At 46.2% G+C, this 12,140-nt stretch overlaps 1 protein-coding gene across 3 annotated transcripts in view; it reads left to right on the forward strand.

Annotated features, from left to right (window-relative positions):
* GPRIN3 (GPRIN family member 3) overlaps window positions 1-6,562 on the forward strand; it is a 31,545-nt gene extending 24,983 nt beyond the window's left edge. For all 3 annotated transcript variants that reach the window (XM_075090848.1, XM_075090847.1, XM_075090849.1), the window contains exon 2: window positions 1,545-6,562. In XM_075090848.1, the coding sequence (XP_074946949.1) occupies window positions 1,647-4,031 (2,385 nt within the window). In that variant the 5' untranslated portion in view covers window positions 1,545-1,646 and the 3' untranslated portion in view covers window positions 4,032-6,562. The remainder of the gene's footprint in view (window positions 1-1,544) is intronic.
* The last annotated feature ends 5,578 nt before the right edge of the window (window positions 6,563-12,140 follow it).

Genomic DNA, 12,140 nt, shown 5'->3' on the forward strand with positions numbered 1-12,140 from the left:
AGCTTTTTTCTCCTATTGCTTTAAGTACCCCAAGATGCTGAAATTTAGGATTAATTTTACAGAAGCCAGGGAAGTTATACCACTGCTCTTCAGGCTGAGAGAGAGATGTTTTCTGGAAAGAGCTTTTGCTGATTTTGCTAGCGGGTAGGGAGGGTCTGGAACAGCTGCGCGTTTGCACAGCTCCTTCCAGCAGCACCTCCCAAGTAATGCAGTGAAGGAGACCCCACTGTGTGCCTGCAGAGACATGGGCACACAGAGGTAAAGTAATTTTCCCAGCGTCATCCCTCTGGTTAACAAAAAACTAAATGTTCTGGGTGTCTCCCAGCTCTCATACCCGTGCTTTGCTGGCAGCGTAGGCTGGGGAAAGCCTTTTAAACAAGAATAGGTAGTCTGCAATTTAAAAGAATACTGGGGTGGGATTTCACCATTGGCCACCACCACTCTGCTGACATGACAGGGATCCAGCCCTTGACCTCTAGCAGGTTCCGAGTTGGGCAATGCTAAGTCCTTTTGAAAGCCTAGCCAACAGGCACATTTGGAGATGGCCTCCTCTTTGAAGTCACAGTTTCTCTGCAGTCCTGGCCCAATTTCAACCTGGATACTCTGTTCCACCTGCTTAAAATCCCTCCCCAAAATTTCACTGGGTATGGCATGGGCCCCTCCTGTTCTGCAGTGCTGCAGTGTCCACCTTCCAGTTTCATACCACCTGCTCGTAGATTGATTTCTAGATCATCTGTGCCTCTGTTTATTAACTGAGCTGGCTTCCTTGTAATTATTTCATAGGATCTAAATGTGAAAGCAGTAAGTATATGCACAGCCCTGGTGCTGTATGGTGCAGTAGCTTCCCTTGGTGTTTATCTGCACCACCCAGCAGGTTGTCATCCCTCCATATTCCTGTTACCGGTGAAGTTTGGGTTCACCCATGTTAGTCTGAATTGACCCATTGTCCCCTGTGAGCACGTCCTTGTTGGTAGTGGAGTTAGAGAGGGATCTCCATGAAAAGAAGGGGGAACTGGTGCTCAGCAAAGGTGTAGGACCCACTCAGGTCACAGGGTGGATCCAGGAGGAATCGGATCTGTTCGTCACATAGGCACAACAGGCAAGGTAGCACCTTTCCTTCCATGAGTGGCTTGCTAAAGGATTTTATCACAGTGAGTTTATTTTTTGACTTCAAACTTCCACACAAAGTCTGCCCTCCTTCCTATTCATCCCTGCTTTCACTTCATGTTTCTTCTTTTTCTCCTTCTTCTTGGCATGTCATTATGTTTTCATTAATGTATCAATAACAGAGCAGCTGTTGTTGCTTTGTCCCTAGTATTGTCTTCTCCATCTGGCCCTTGGAAACGGGAGATCCCCCAATCTGGGGCTGGGGAGGGATATCAGTCCTTGAAATCTGTGGTTTTTATGTGACTTTTAGGCAGAATCAGGTGCTTCACTTTCCCCCTTGCCTGCAAGTATTTCTCTCCAAGCTGTAAAATCAATCTGTTCTGGATACTTGTTCTTAAATCTGGCTGCTGCTAACACTGTGTTTCTTTCATTAACAGAGTAGTTTTACTTGTCACCAACAACCTGCCCTGTTGTGTCCACCGCCTGGCTAGAAAACTCCGAGGAGAAGCTGAGGGCAAGCCACATCTCAGAGACAGTCCATGGGGACTGTACCAAATCCTCTGAGATCTGCCAAGAATTCCCTGGTCACAGCTTCTGCAGAGGAGGGCCACCTGGGAGACCTGCAGTCTGCTAAGCACCAGCCACAACTACCCAGTGGAGAGAGGGCCAGCAATGGCTTCCCATGCACACCGTCCAGCTCTGCTGGAGTTTGCTTGTTCAACCTGAAATGCACAGCAGCTGCCAGCACACAGAGGTGTGAGCAGCGCTGCGAGGACGATGTTAGCCAGCAGGAAGCCTTCTCTCCCAGGCTCGCCAGCAAAGCAGCGGAGGGACATCCTGCAACCATAGAGCCTGCTGGTTGCTCCCAGGCAGCACGCAGCCAGGGACCAGCAGCGCCAGCCCCTGCTGCAGCAGGAGCCCCCTTGGTGGGGCAGGGGCCAGAGATGATGCCAGCTCCCCAGAGCTCCCGGCAGTTTGTGCAAGGCAGCCAGGCAAAAACAAGCTCCCTGACACAAATGGATGAGACTGCCTTGAAACCTCAGGGGACTGGTGATCAGCCAGCACTTGAGGTGTTAAATTATTCTTCCCCAGGTGACCCTGTTAGGGGTAATGAGTCCTGCTGTACTTCTCAGGCAAACCTTCTGCAAAGAGGGGAAAACGACAGGGGAGTGGAAAAAACTGGTTCTGCTGCGTGTCAGACAGGCTCGCCAGTGAGGCAAACTGAAGCTGACCTGGGGAGAGACCCACAGACTGGTTTGGAGGCAAAGAGCAGGGCTGCAGACACTGCTCAGTTGCACCCCACAGATAAAACTGAAGCAGTGCAGAGTAGTGAGGAACTAGCCCAGTCTAGCCATGAGAATCTGCATCCCGTACACAACACAGATGCTGAGCTGGGAAGTCCAGGCCCCACCGAGCTCTCCAAATTCAGAGAAACGGGTACAATGACAGTTCAGTCGGAGAGCAGCTCTTCAACTCAGGAAGCAGTAAGCAGGACATGGCGAGATGCTGAAGTTCAGGCTGTAGCTACTGTGGAGAGCAAGTCGGCCTCCACCAGTCCCAGCATCCTTGCTGCCTTCTTAAAAGGGAACCTTCCTCCAGAGGAGAAGGAAGAACTGCACATCGTTTACCAAGGAGGTAAGGGGCTGAGCCAGTCTGCGCTTACTGACAGATTATCCTCACAACAAAAGTCCCCATGTTCTCCTGGTATAACATCAAAATCGACTGTTGTTACAGCTGTGACTGCTTCAGCCCAAGCCCAGCCTGTCAAACTGCCTGGAGTCCCATCTGACATGGCGTCTCCCGCCTCAGCAGATAATGCAAAACCTCCTCTCCCCTCCTCCCCTGCAGCCGTTACTTCCCAAGGGACATCTGTGGGTAATGCTGAAATGATCGTTGCAGCTCATGACAGCAAGGATGCTGCTCGGCTGCCAGTGGATGCTCCATTCTCACCAAAGCCCATCCTTGTTGAGCAGCTTGCAGTTGACTCCAGTAATCAAACTCCAGCATGGTCTGGGTCTGGCACTGGTGAACCAAGCACCACATCTGCTGCCACTGCCCCAGGATCCAAGAACCATGTGCAAGATCTTGTCTGTGATGCAGGAAGCAGACAGTTACCTTTACCCAGTAACGCAGATGGTGAAGTCAAGCAGAAGGAGGTCCTGGGCAGCTCTGAGCAAAAGCCAGTACAAAGTAAGGGTGTGAGTCAAGGGGGGGCCATTCCTAATCAATCTGTGGTAAAACTGAAGGAAGAAAACTCAGTGGTGCTTGATCCGAAAGGAGGGATGAATGTTAGCAGCCAACCTGCTGCTGTCCGCATAAAGGCATGCGTGGAGGATGCAGGTGAAAAGGAGGAGAGCAGAGGCCAGGGAGACCCTGGCCAGGCCCAGACAGACAGCAGCCAGAACCAGCAGGCAGGACTAACGCCTGAGTTGAGTGCAAGCTCTGCACATCTCACCCTTCCCTTGGAGGCATCAGCAGCTCCCCAGCAGCAAGGCCTCCAGGCCAAGGAGCCCAGTGAGCTTCACACAGCAGCTCTTCCTGCTTCAGCTCAGGCCTTGCCAAACTTGGGGGAAAACAAAAAGCAGCCCACCCCAGCCATGGAGGCAAAAGTGCAAGTGAAGCAGTCCAAGCATGTCAGGGATGTTGTTTGGGATGAGCAAGGCATGACGTGGGAGGTTTACGGTGCTTCCCTTGATCCAGAATCCCTGGGAATTGCCATCCAGAACCACTTACAGAGACAGATACGGGAACATGAGAAACTGATCCGGGCCCAGAACAGTCAGACCCGGAAATCCATTTCCTCGGATACATCCTCAAATAAAAAACTGAAAGGGAGGCAGCACAATGTGTTCCAGTCCATGCTGCAGAATTTTAGGCGTCCTAATTGCTGTGTCCGACCTGCTCCTTCTTCTGTGTTAGACTGATGTGGTTTGCAGGGGCGCATAGATGTCTGCAGTGGTAGAGAGAATCCCCCCTGTCAAGTCTCGAGTCCTGCTGTTCAGTTGTGTTATTGGGGTTGTGACGCAGCAACAGTGGAAAGTTATTCCCCTTTGTTTTCTGAGTAGCCATGCGCTCCATCACGCTGTTATTATTGCCACAGCTGGTGTATTTCTACATTACACCCCCGTCCCAACTACTGTCAGATGAAAAGCTAGGCACTTAGCAAAAGCACAAATTTAAATTGCCACCTTGCTGCGGGGAGAGCAGCACCTTCTGATAAAGCAAGATGCAGAGAGATTGTCAGAATTATTATGGGAAGCTATTTGTGTGCATCATGCAGACTTATACAAAGGGGTGAGCTGAGGGAAGCTGAGTGAGGTGAAACTAAGGTCCAACAGCTGTAAAGACCTAATGCAAGACAGCTTTCCTGGCGCATAAGTTAGTCACGCTGAGGCAAGTCCGTGAAAAGGCTAGACATTAATCACTGAGCAGTCTCTCTTCCGTTGATGCTGTGGGGCACCATTATCATGTGAGCCCCAGAGCCAGGTCTTCCCCTCCCATTGAAACAGAGAACCAGACAGAGTGAGGATTAAGGCTGAAAGATTATCTCTTTGGGGGAAGTTAAATCAGTGGGATTTTGATGGCTAGAAGGGAAGGTGAGAGAGGGATACATTCTATGGGCTTTTTCCGCCCTGCATCAGCCACGCTTAAGGTATAAGCAGGCGATGCACACAGAGCAGGTGAGGCATGAGAGAGCACGTCAGTAGATGTACCCGCATCCGACAGGACAGTGCCCTCACTCGTGCTGTGGCACTCCAGCCAAGTCTTTCAAAAGCAGGGAGCTGTTCTGGCTCCTCAGCCGGAGTGGGCAATGCCTGCTCCCAGCCTCCTGCGGTGCTGAGCACCTCCCCTCTGAATCGCTCTTTAAAGTGATGTGGATCTTTTTTCTCTCTCCAGAGATGCACAGTAACGTTTTCCCCTAGGAGCAGCCTATCCTGTGCGTCTGGGTCGATAACCCTACACGTCTAGTGTGTTACGCTGATTTTTTTTCTTTTAAGTCCTTAGCCAAATCTACTTTTTTTTCCCCCCAGTATTTTGGTGCTTTTCTTGCTGCCTCTCATAAACTGAATACCATTTATTTAGCCTGTGCGTATTTTGTTTTACCTAATGTTCTCTATATTATAAACCATTATATTGTTAACTTGACACATTTACTTTATAGAATTACTGAAATCTTGAGACAATCTTTGCTGTATTTCTAATGTTAGAAAAGTTGTAGAAACTGCTAATAAAAGGTAGCTTAGTGACTGTTTCTCCACAAGTGTGATATACGATAATGTCTCAACTGTATGTTGGTCACATTTCTCACCTTAATAATATTTTTCAACCTGGGAAATGTGTTTCCCACCAACTTTTTATTCTGTCCACTAGAGTCCATGATGGGAGGCTGGGGAGCTTCTGCAGTTTGTAGAAAATTTAGCGTTCTTTCCCGCAAAGGATGGAATATTTGGATATTGTAATCCTGCAGAGTAGTAGCGTTAAACAGGGGTTGTTTTTATTCCATTAAAGATTTTTCATGAATCATGATGATAAGTTATTTCTGTCTCTAGTACCACACACCAGACTTACTCTGTAGATCTTACTCTTACAACTTACTCTGTAAATCTTACAGGTTTACACAGTGTAAATGAATGCTAATATAATTTTTTATTTTTTTTTCTGTGAAACAGATGTGAGGTGGTCCCCTTTTATTTAGAAGGCCAGACTTTTTGGGTATATCAACTGCCAAGCCTTCAAAGCAGCTGTTTTGGGCATTTTTTCCCCAGCAGAGAGATAAAATACTATAAGATACAATTTTTTAACCCAGTTCAATGAAAGTACTATGCCCCTAGGCATAGTACTAAATTGACACCTAGTTTTCCTCTGGTATATATTTGACACATCCTTGTTCCATTTTTATATGTTATTTCAAGTCCTCTCCCACTTGATGCTGAATTGCTGATTCTGAAATACCACATTAGAGAGTGTCTTCCCACCTCTGCCTATCAGGAGGAAAGCCTCCTTCCTTTTTTCTGTTAGTGCTACTGTTTCCAGCCCCTTCTTAGCAGTGTCCAAGATGTGAGTAACGTGAAATTTTGTGTGGGATTAAAATTGGCAGTATCATTAGGTCAGGTTAGTTGACAAGTTCCATGTCTCTTCCCGCGTTGTGTCCGTGTCAGCCCTGAAGAGGTCCCCCGAGTTGCCTGCAGTGTTTGCTGTGTCCTGTCCAGGTCCAAAGCTTTGCACTGCTCCTTCTGCCTCCCTTCTGCCCCATCCCTCGCTAGCTGCTGCCCAGCCTGTCTTCCTGCAAAGCAGTGTCTCTTGGCTCAACTTGCACCCCTCTCTCCACTGTCCCGCTCGCTGTAGCATTGTGAGCCAGCTTACTCTGAACTGTCCCTTTAAGAATATGCTCAGTCTGAATATATAAATGGATTGTCATATTTTTTTCCAGAGGAGAATAAATGGCTATCACGCATTCACTGATTTCCATGAACTTTATCCTTTAGCTTAAGCTCTCCAAAATATTTCTAGCATATGGGTATGAGTTGCTGTATTGAGACCAAGCTGGGCTTAGCAATGAATGAGCAGGGTGCTGGACCAGCACTGAAATTAACTCTTCTTCATGAGGAATGGGAGATCTCTCCTGGTTCCCTGCAGCTGCTTCCAGCTGTGAGTCTTCACCAGCCGGTTCACCCCCACCTCCCACCCTGACCAAACTTTCTTCCAGGAAAATATCACCAATACATACGTACCGCAAAATGCTGACGGGCAGGTTGCTAAGTGGATGCATCTGAACGACTGCATGGAAAAAATGTAGTGGTCAGCAGAGCACTGTGCTTTTGTATTCTGGGAAAATACGAGTGTAAAGATAAACTGCAAAATGTCGGTGACGCTGCCTGGTGAGCACAGAAGCCCTGCAGGCGTTTGAAGCCAAGCAATAACGTGCCAAAAACCAACACACAAAAATGAGTCGATAATCACCAGCGCATCTCATGGAAAATATTTTTGGTTTTCACTTTGCCTTGGTAGGGCAGACTGTAGGCAACCTGATAGTTTTACACTGGTAATTTATGCTTTCTCCTCTGCACAATGTCTAGATGATGATGTGAATTCTTGTAGGATGCATCTTTCACCAGCAGCAAAACAGAACCATGTTTTGGGTAGCAATTAGCAAATATTATCCGTGTGAGTGGTCTTGTAGCGGCCAAGAAAGACTGTTCTTGGTGTCATGTCAGCATCAATAAATGAAAGCGTGCTTGGAGTAGCGGTATGGCAGAGGGTAGGGGGAGACGATCTGTGTGCCAGCACCCCTCTCTTTTTCTCTGCCCAGTGACTCAGAGTCACGTTGCATTGGCTGAATAGTTAACAACCAAGGAAATCCATTTAGGCTAATAAAAAGAGGGTTCAAAACAGAAAGCACTTTGTCATTTGCAAGAGTAAATGTGTACTGGGGGGGGAATGTGTTGCCGCGTAGCCAGTTGAAGTAACTCTTACATTCAGTTTGTTGCAAGATGAGAAGTTTTGGGAAACAAGCTAATTGTCAGGAAACTCTTCCCTGTTGGTGGCATCTTCTGTGAAGGTTGACATGGCCAGAACTATAAAAGCAGTGAATGAGAATGGGAGAGTTACTTCTAGTTTCACTTCAGGAGCTTTTCACTAGGAACAATGAGAATAAGCGTGTTTTAATGTTGCCAATACAAAGCATGAGTTAAAGAAGAACGTTGTGACACGCAGTCTGCAATATAATCCTGGCTTTCATGTAAGGCTGTGACATCCACCACTGCCCATGTGCGCTTGGTTGGTGTCTGCCAGCTTTGTGTTGCCTTGGGCACAAGTGCTGAAGTCCTGCCTCATTTCTGCTGTCTTGGTTTGGAAAAAACTAGGGAAAGGACTGGAGGGACAAGGAGGAGAATGTCAGTCTTCTCCATTTCAGAGGAAGAAAACCTCCTTTTGAACATACACGGATGAATTGCTGAGAAATATGGGGAGGGAGCAAAAGAAAAGTAAAACAAAGTTGATGTAGGTGCTTCAGGAGGAATTCCCATTCCTGTCTGTAAAGCCAATGTTTTGCTTAAGTTTTGCCCGTTTGTTCATTCTGAGCTCACACATCTTTCATATTGTTGGTGTCCTGTGGCTTTTAGGAATATGAACGTTTCCAAAGGCTGTATATTTTGCTAGTATGTATAGATATATCCAAATACAATTCAACAAAACCACTAGGCAAACAACCTCAGTTTATTACCACTACTATCACGTAAAGGCCCGTAAAATGCAGTGTTTGGAGAAGTATTCAGAATTCAAAGGATTCAGAAAAAGTTAATATGTGTTCTAAAGATAACACTAGCTTTTCTCTTAAATTTCATGACTGTTCTGAAGTTTTAAACTTAGAAGTGGAAATCCAAATGAAAATCAGTGTTGAAGTTGATGGAAAACTCAAGTTGCCTGCCAGTGGTTTTCATTTTGGAAAGTTGATTGGAATCTACCATACCAGTGTTTCATTACTTAGCTTGGTATATGCAAGGTTTGTATGAAAGTACAAATTTTATTAGCTTATTAGCTCCGTTGTCTTGTTGTTTCTATCCCTCTGCACCCTTTAAAAATGAATGCAGAAAGTTACCGAGGCAGAGTAAGCCTTTCACACCCAGCTTATGGAAATGGCTGCTCTGAATGACAAAAAACTGATCATCAGGCTCCATGGTCTTAGAAAGTTAAGGGCTATGGTCTGAAGGAAAGTCTCCCCTCCGGGTTTTTTTTCCCCCCTGTTTTTGTAATGCCTCAACCTCTACCGGTTTATTTTGTGGTGACTCTGTGATGCCTGTATGAGTGGTCAGTGTTCTCAGTCATCCCAAAGGTATGCTCATAGGTCCTTATCCAAATGCTGCACGCTACCAAATCTCTCTGGAGTCGCTGGATGCTGTGCTGGTCCATGGGCCTGAAGGTCAGGTCCTGTACACTGAAATGGCTGCAATGTTTTCCTAGGGGTGTAAGTTATCCCACTTGAGTCAGTGTAGATGTTTAAAAGAAAGAATGAGGTATTACAGCTGAGTAACAGTACAGCTGAGTAAAGCTGAGCTGAACTGAAATTAATATCCTTTTTTTTAAAACTCTGAGATTTATTGGTTTTTCTCTGCTTTGTGCTTTTCTGAGCAGCTCTTCCTTCCCAGAGTTTATAATGTGGATTTTGCATCAAATCCTGGCAAGGAAGATTTTGCAAAGTGAAATGTATCTTTCATCATTTGAGCTTCTTTAAAGAAGAAAATTATGTTATTACTGAGCCCAATCACACAGAGGAAATATTTTTTCCTCTAGGAAAAGGTTTGCTGTGGGTAAGCTTATGGGTGCATGTGCGTGTTTAAAAGGGGTGTACATGTGTGCAAGTCTCATGCATTACTCATACTCTAAGATACTTTTTCCCTTTGTCCTTCTGATTGAATGCTGGAGGCTTAGCATTTTCCACAACTTTGAGGCAAGTTTAGATCACTCTGCAATACAGAAACAAGGATTTTCTCCTTATCTGGTCTCTAAAAACATTCCCACATCTAAAAAAACCACCACTTGGCCAACCTATGTGTCCAGACTGTCAACAGAAAGTGCAGTAGCTGGGGTGTACAGAGATGCACACTGGCTCCTGAGCTTTGTGGAAATCCATGCTTGTATGTACAAACTGGTTTCCACAGAAAGACTATGGGTGATAGCAAGCATCTGAGCTCATTAGAAACAGAATCACGTCAACCAAGTCCCATTTGAAATAGTAGACCTCAAGTTTTTGTTAGCTTTCTGCTTAGGCTGACACTCTCTGGAGTAGAAATAAATGACAGTTCTGCCAGCAAAGTCTCCAGCAGTTGTCTGCTGCAGAATACGAGTCTCTCAGATGCTTCTCAGCGGCTCTGCTACCCTTCTGCTGGAGGGTTCTCCTGACAACACTTCCCGTAGCCCAGTTCATAATCAATAGTTTCAAGTACATCAAAAACAAGTTGAGACACTGCCCTGAGGAATTTCGGTAAAATGAAAGAGAAAGATCCATGTGTTCATGATACAGGAAAATCACATCTGAAGTCTGAAGTTAAGGTCTTCGTTGCACACTGAAAAGCGTCAGGAGTTTCTACCCAGAGTTAAAGGGAGAGAGGGCGGGTGATCTTTGAGTTCCTGGCTGTTGCAAGCACCACAAAAATTATGGCCATGAATCAGACAGCAGCAGAAGAAAACCAACTTGGGGGCTTCTAACAACAACTAATATTATTGTGGCTTTCTTATTTTTTATAGTTACACTGACTGAATGTGATGTACTGTATGAAGTAAAGCTAGTATTAGGCTTCCAGGTGTACTGTGCCATTCATTCCAGACATACCAACAGAAGTTTGCATGTGAAGAAGTCTTATAGTGATACTAAAGCAATGTTACCCACCTAGTCGAGTCCCTTAGGAATTTAATGTTTTGCTGTTTTACATCTCCTGGTTTCCATGCTGAGTACAATAAAATGAACACTGTCTTAATTATTCTGGGTCTCTGTTTGTAGGCTGACATGGGAAAAGAAAGGATTTTTAAGTGTGGCCATTCTGACTAAATCTGTGAATGTCTGTAAGACAGAGCAGCTACAAAAGGCTTTCTGTATTCAGGCCTGAGATCTGGCACCTTGCAAAGCTCGGTGTGGTGGAAGCCACCACGCGCTGTCTCTGCCAGAGAAGAGACCCATCTGCTTCCTTCTGTGTAAGTGCCATTGACTTTTCACAGCTGTTCATGAGCACAGGCTTTTCTGCTACTCTGCCGTTGCACATGAATTCACTCAGCCTTTCAGGAGCCCGTTGCCACACAGCAACACATTAGTCATCCAGCTCAGCAACCCAGGAGCCAAGGTGGCAAGGGCGGCATTTTAACCCTGCGGTGTCACTGCTGCAGCAAGTTGTCACCACCATCCGCTAGCACACCTGCACACCACACACACAGCCGGCAGCGTCAGCATCAGAGTAGCCTGAACCACTTTTCTCCCCAAAAAGAAATAAAGTTTTATCTACAAAAGAGCGTAAGGTAACAGATTATGGCAGTGAAGTATTTTGATCCGGAGGCATTACAGGTATGGTATTGCCATGTGCCTTCCTACTACTAGAGGGCAAGAGGACCCTACCTCAGCGTACTCCTTCCTATGGCGAGGGGAGAGGAGCGGAACAGATCCTGAGACAATGTGGTTGCACAGCGCCTGTGCTACCAGGGACGTTCTGGCTACTCACCCCAAGCTGGAGCCCTCTTCCCCAAAACAGTTGTTTCCTTCACTGTGTTTCTGTAATTCTTGTGTCTTGTGGTTGGCTGCTAGGGTTCAGGCTACTTGAACTAACTGCCCAGTGCTTTGGGCAATTGCCCAGGGAATTTTATTAACGAGCTTTGGTGGAGGTTCCTGCATGCCAGCAGCTCCCGAAGATTAGTCCCGAACCCAGACTGCCAGGGGTGGGGTGTTTCCTACAGTAGCTGGGTTTATTCAGCTGCAGTTGGCAAGCTCTTTTTGTAGGCAGGAAAACTGAGGTTTCCCTTTCCTACTTCATCCATATAGTCTCACTGCAGTAGGGAAAAAGCCTAGATATCCCCCACCCCCAGGGAACTGACCCAGCAGAAAAGGGACCAGTGCAGAAAATAAGCCAGCAACCTATCAAACAAACACACACCAGTGTATGTTTTCCATCTGACACAGATTTTATGCCCTCTAACACAGCAGTTTCAGTGAGATAGTGCCTGCATATATAAAGAATGTCTGGCTTCTTCATGCATCAGTTGATTTCCTGAGGACGTGAGCTTTCCAGCCAGCAGCACCACATCCCAGGGTATCTGCTTCACTGCTTTAACCAGCTAAAGAAACCATCATGCCTTCAGGGATTCAAATGCAGTCAAAAACAGTCTGTGGCAGGTGGTGGTATTGTGAGTGGAAAACTTAAAATTTCCTCATCAAATTTCAGAGAAATGAATTGGAGAACTATAAATTGCTAGTTTCACTAGCCAGTGTTAAAAAGTAGGCATTTAAATCTGCAACTGAGTATTTAGATAAATATGGCCTCAGTTGTGAGAAG

Source organism: Phalacrocorax aristotelis, chromosome 4 (assembly GCF_949628215.1).
Source record: "Phalacrocorax aristotelis chromosome 4, bGulAri2.1, whole genome shotgun sequence".
Lineage (NCBI taxonomy): Eukaryota > Metazoa > Chordata > Aves > Suliformes > Phalacrocoracidae > Phalacrocorax > Phalacrocorax aristotelis.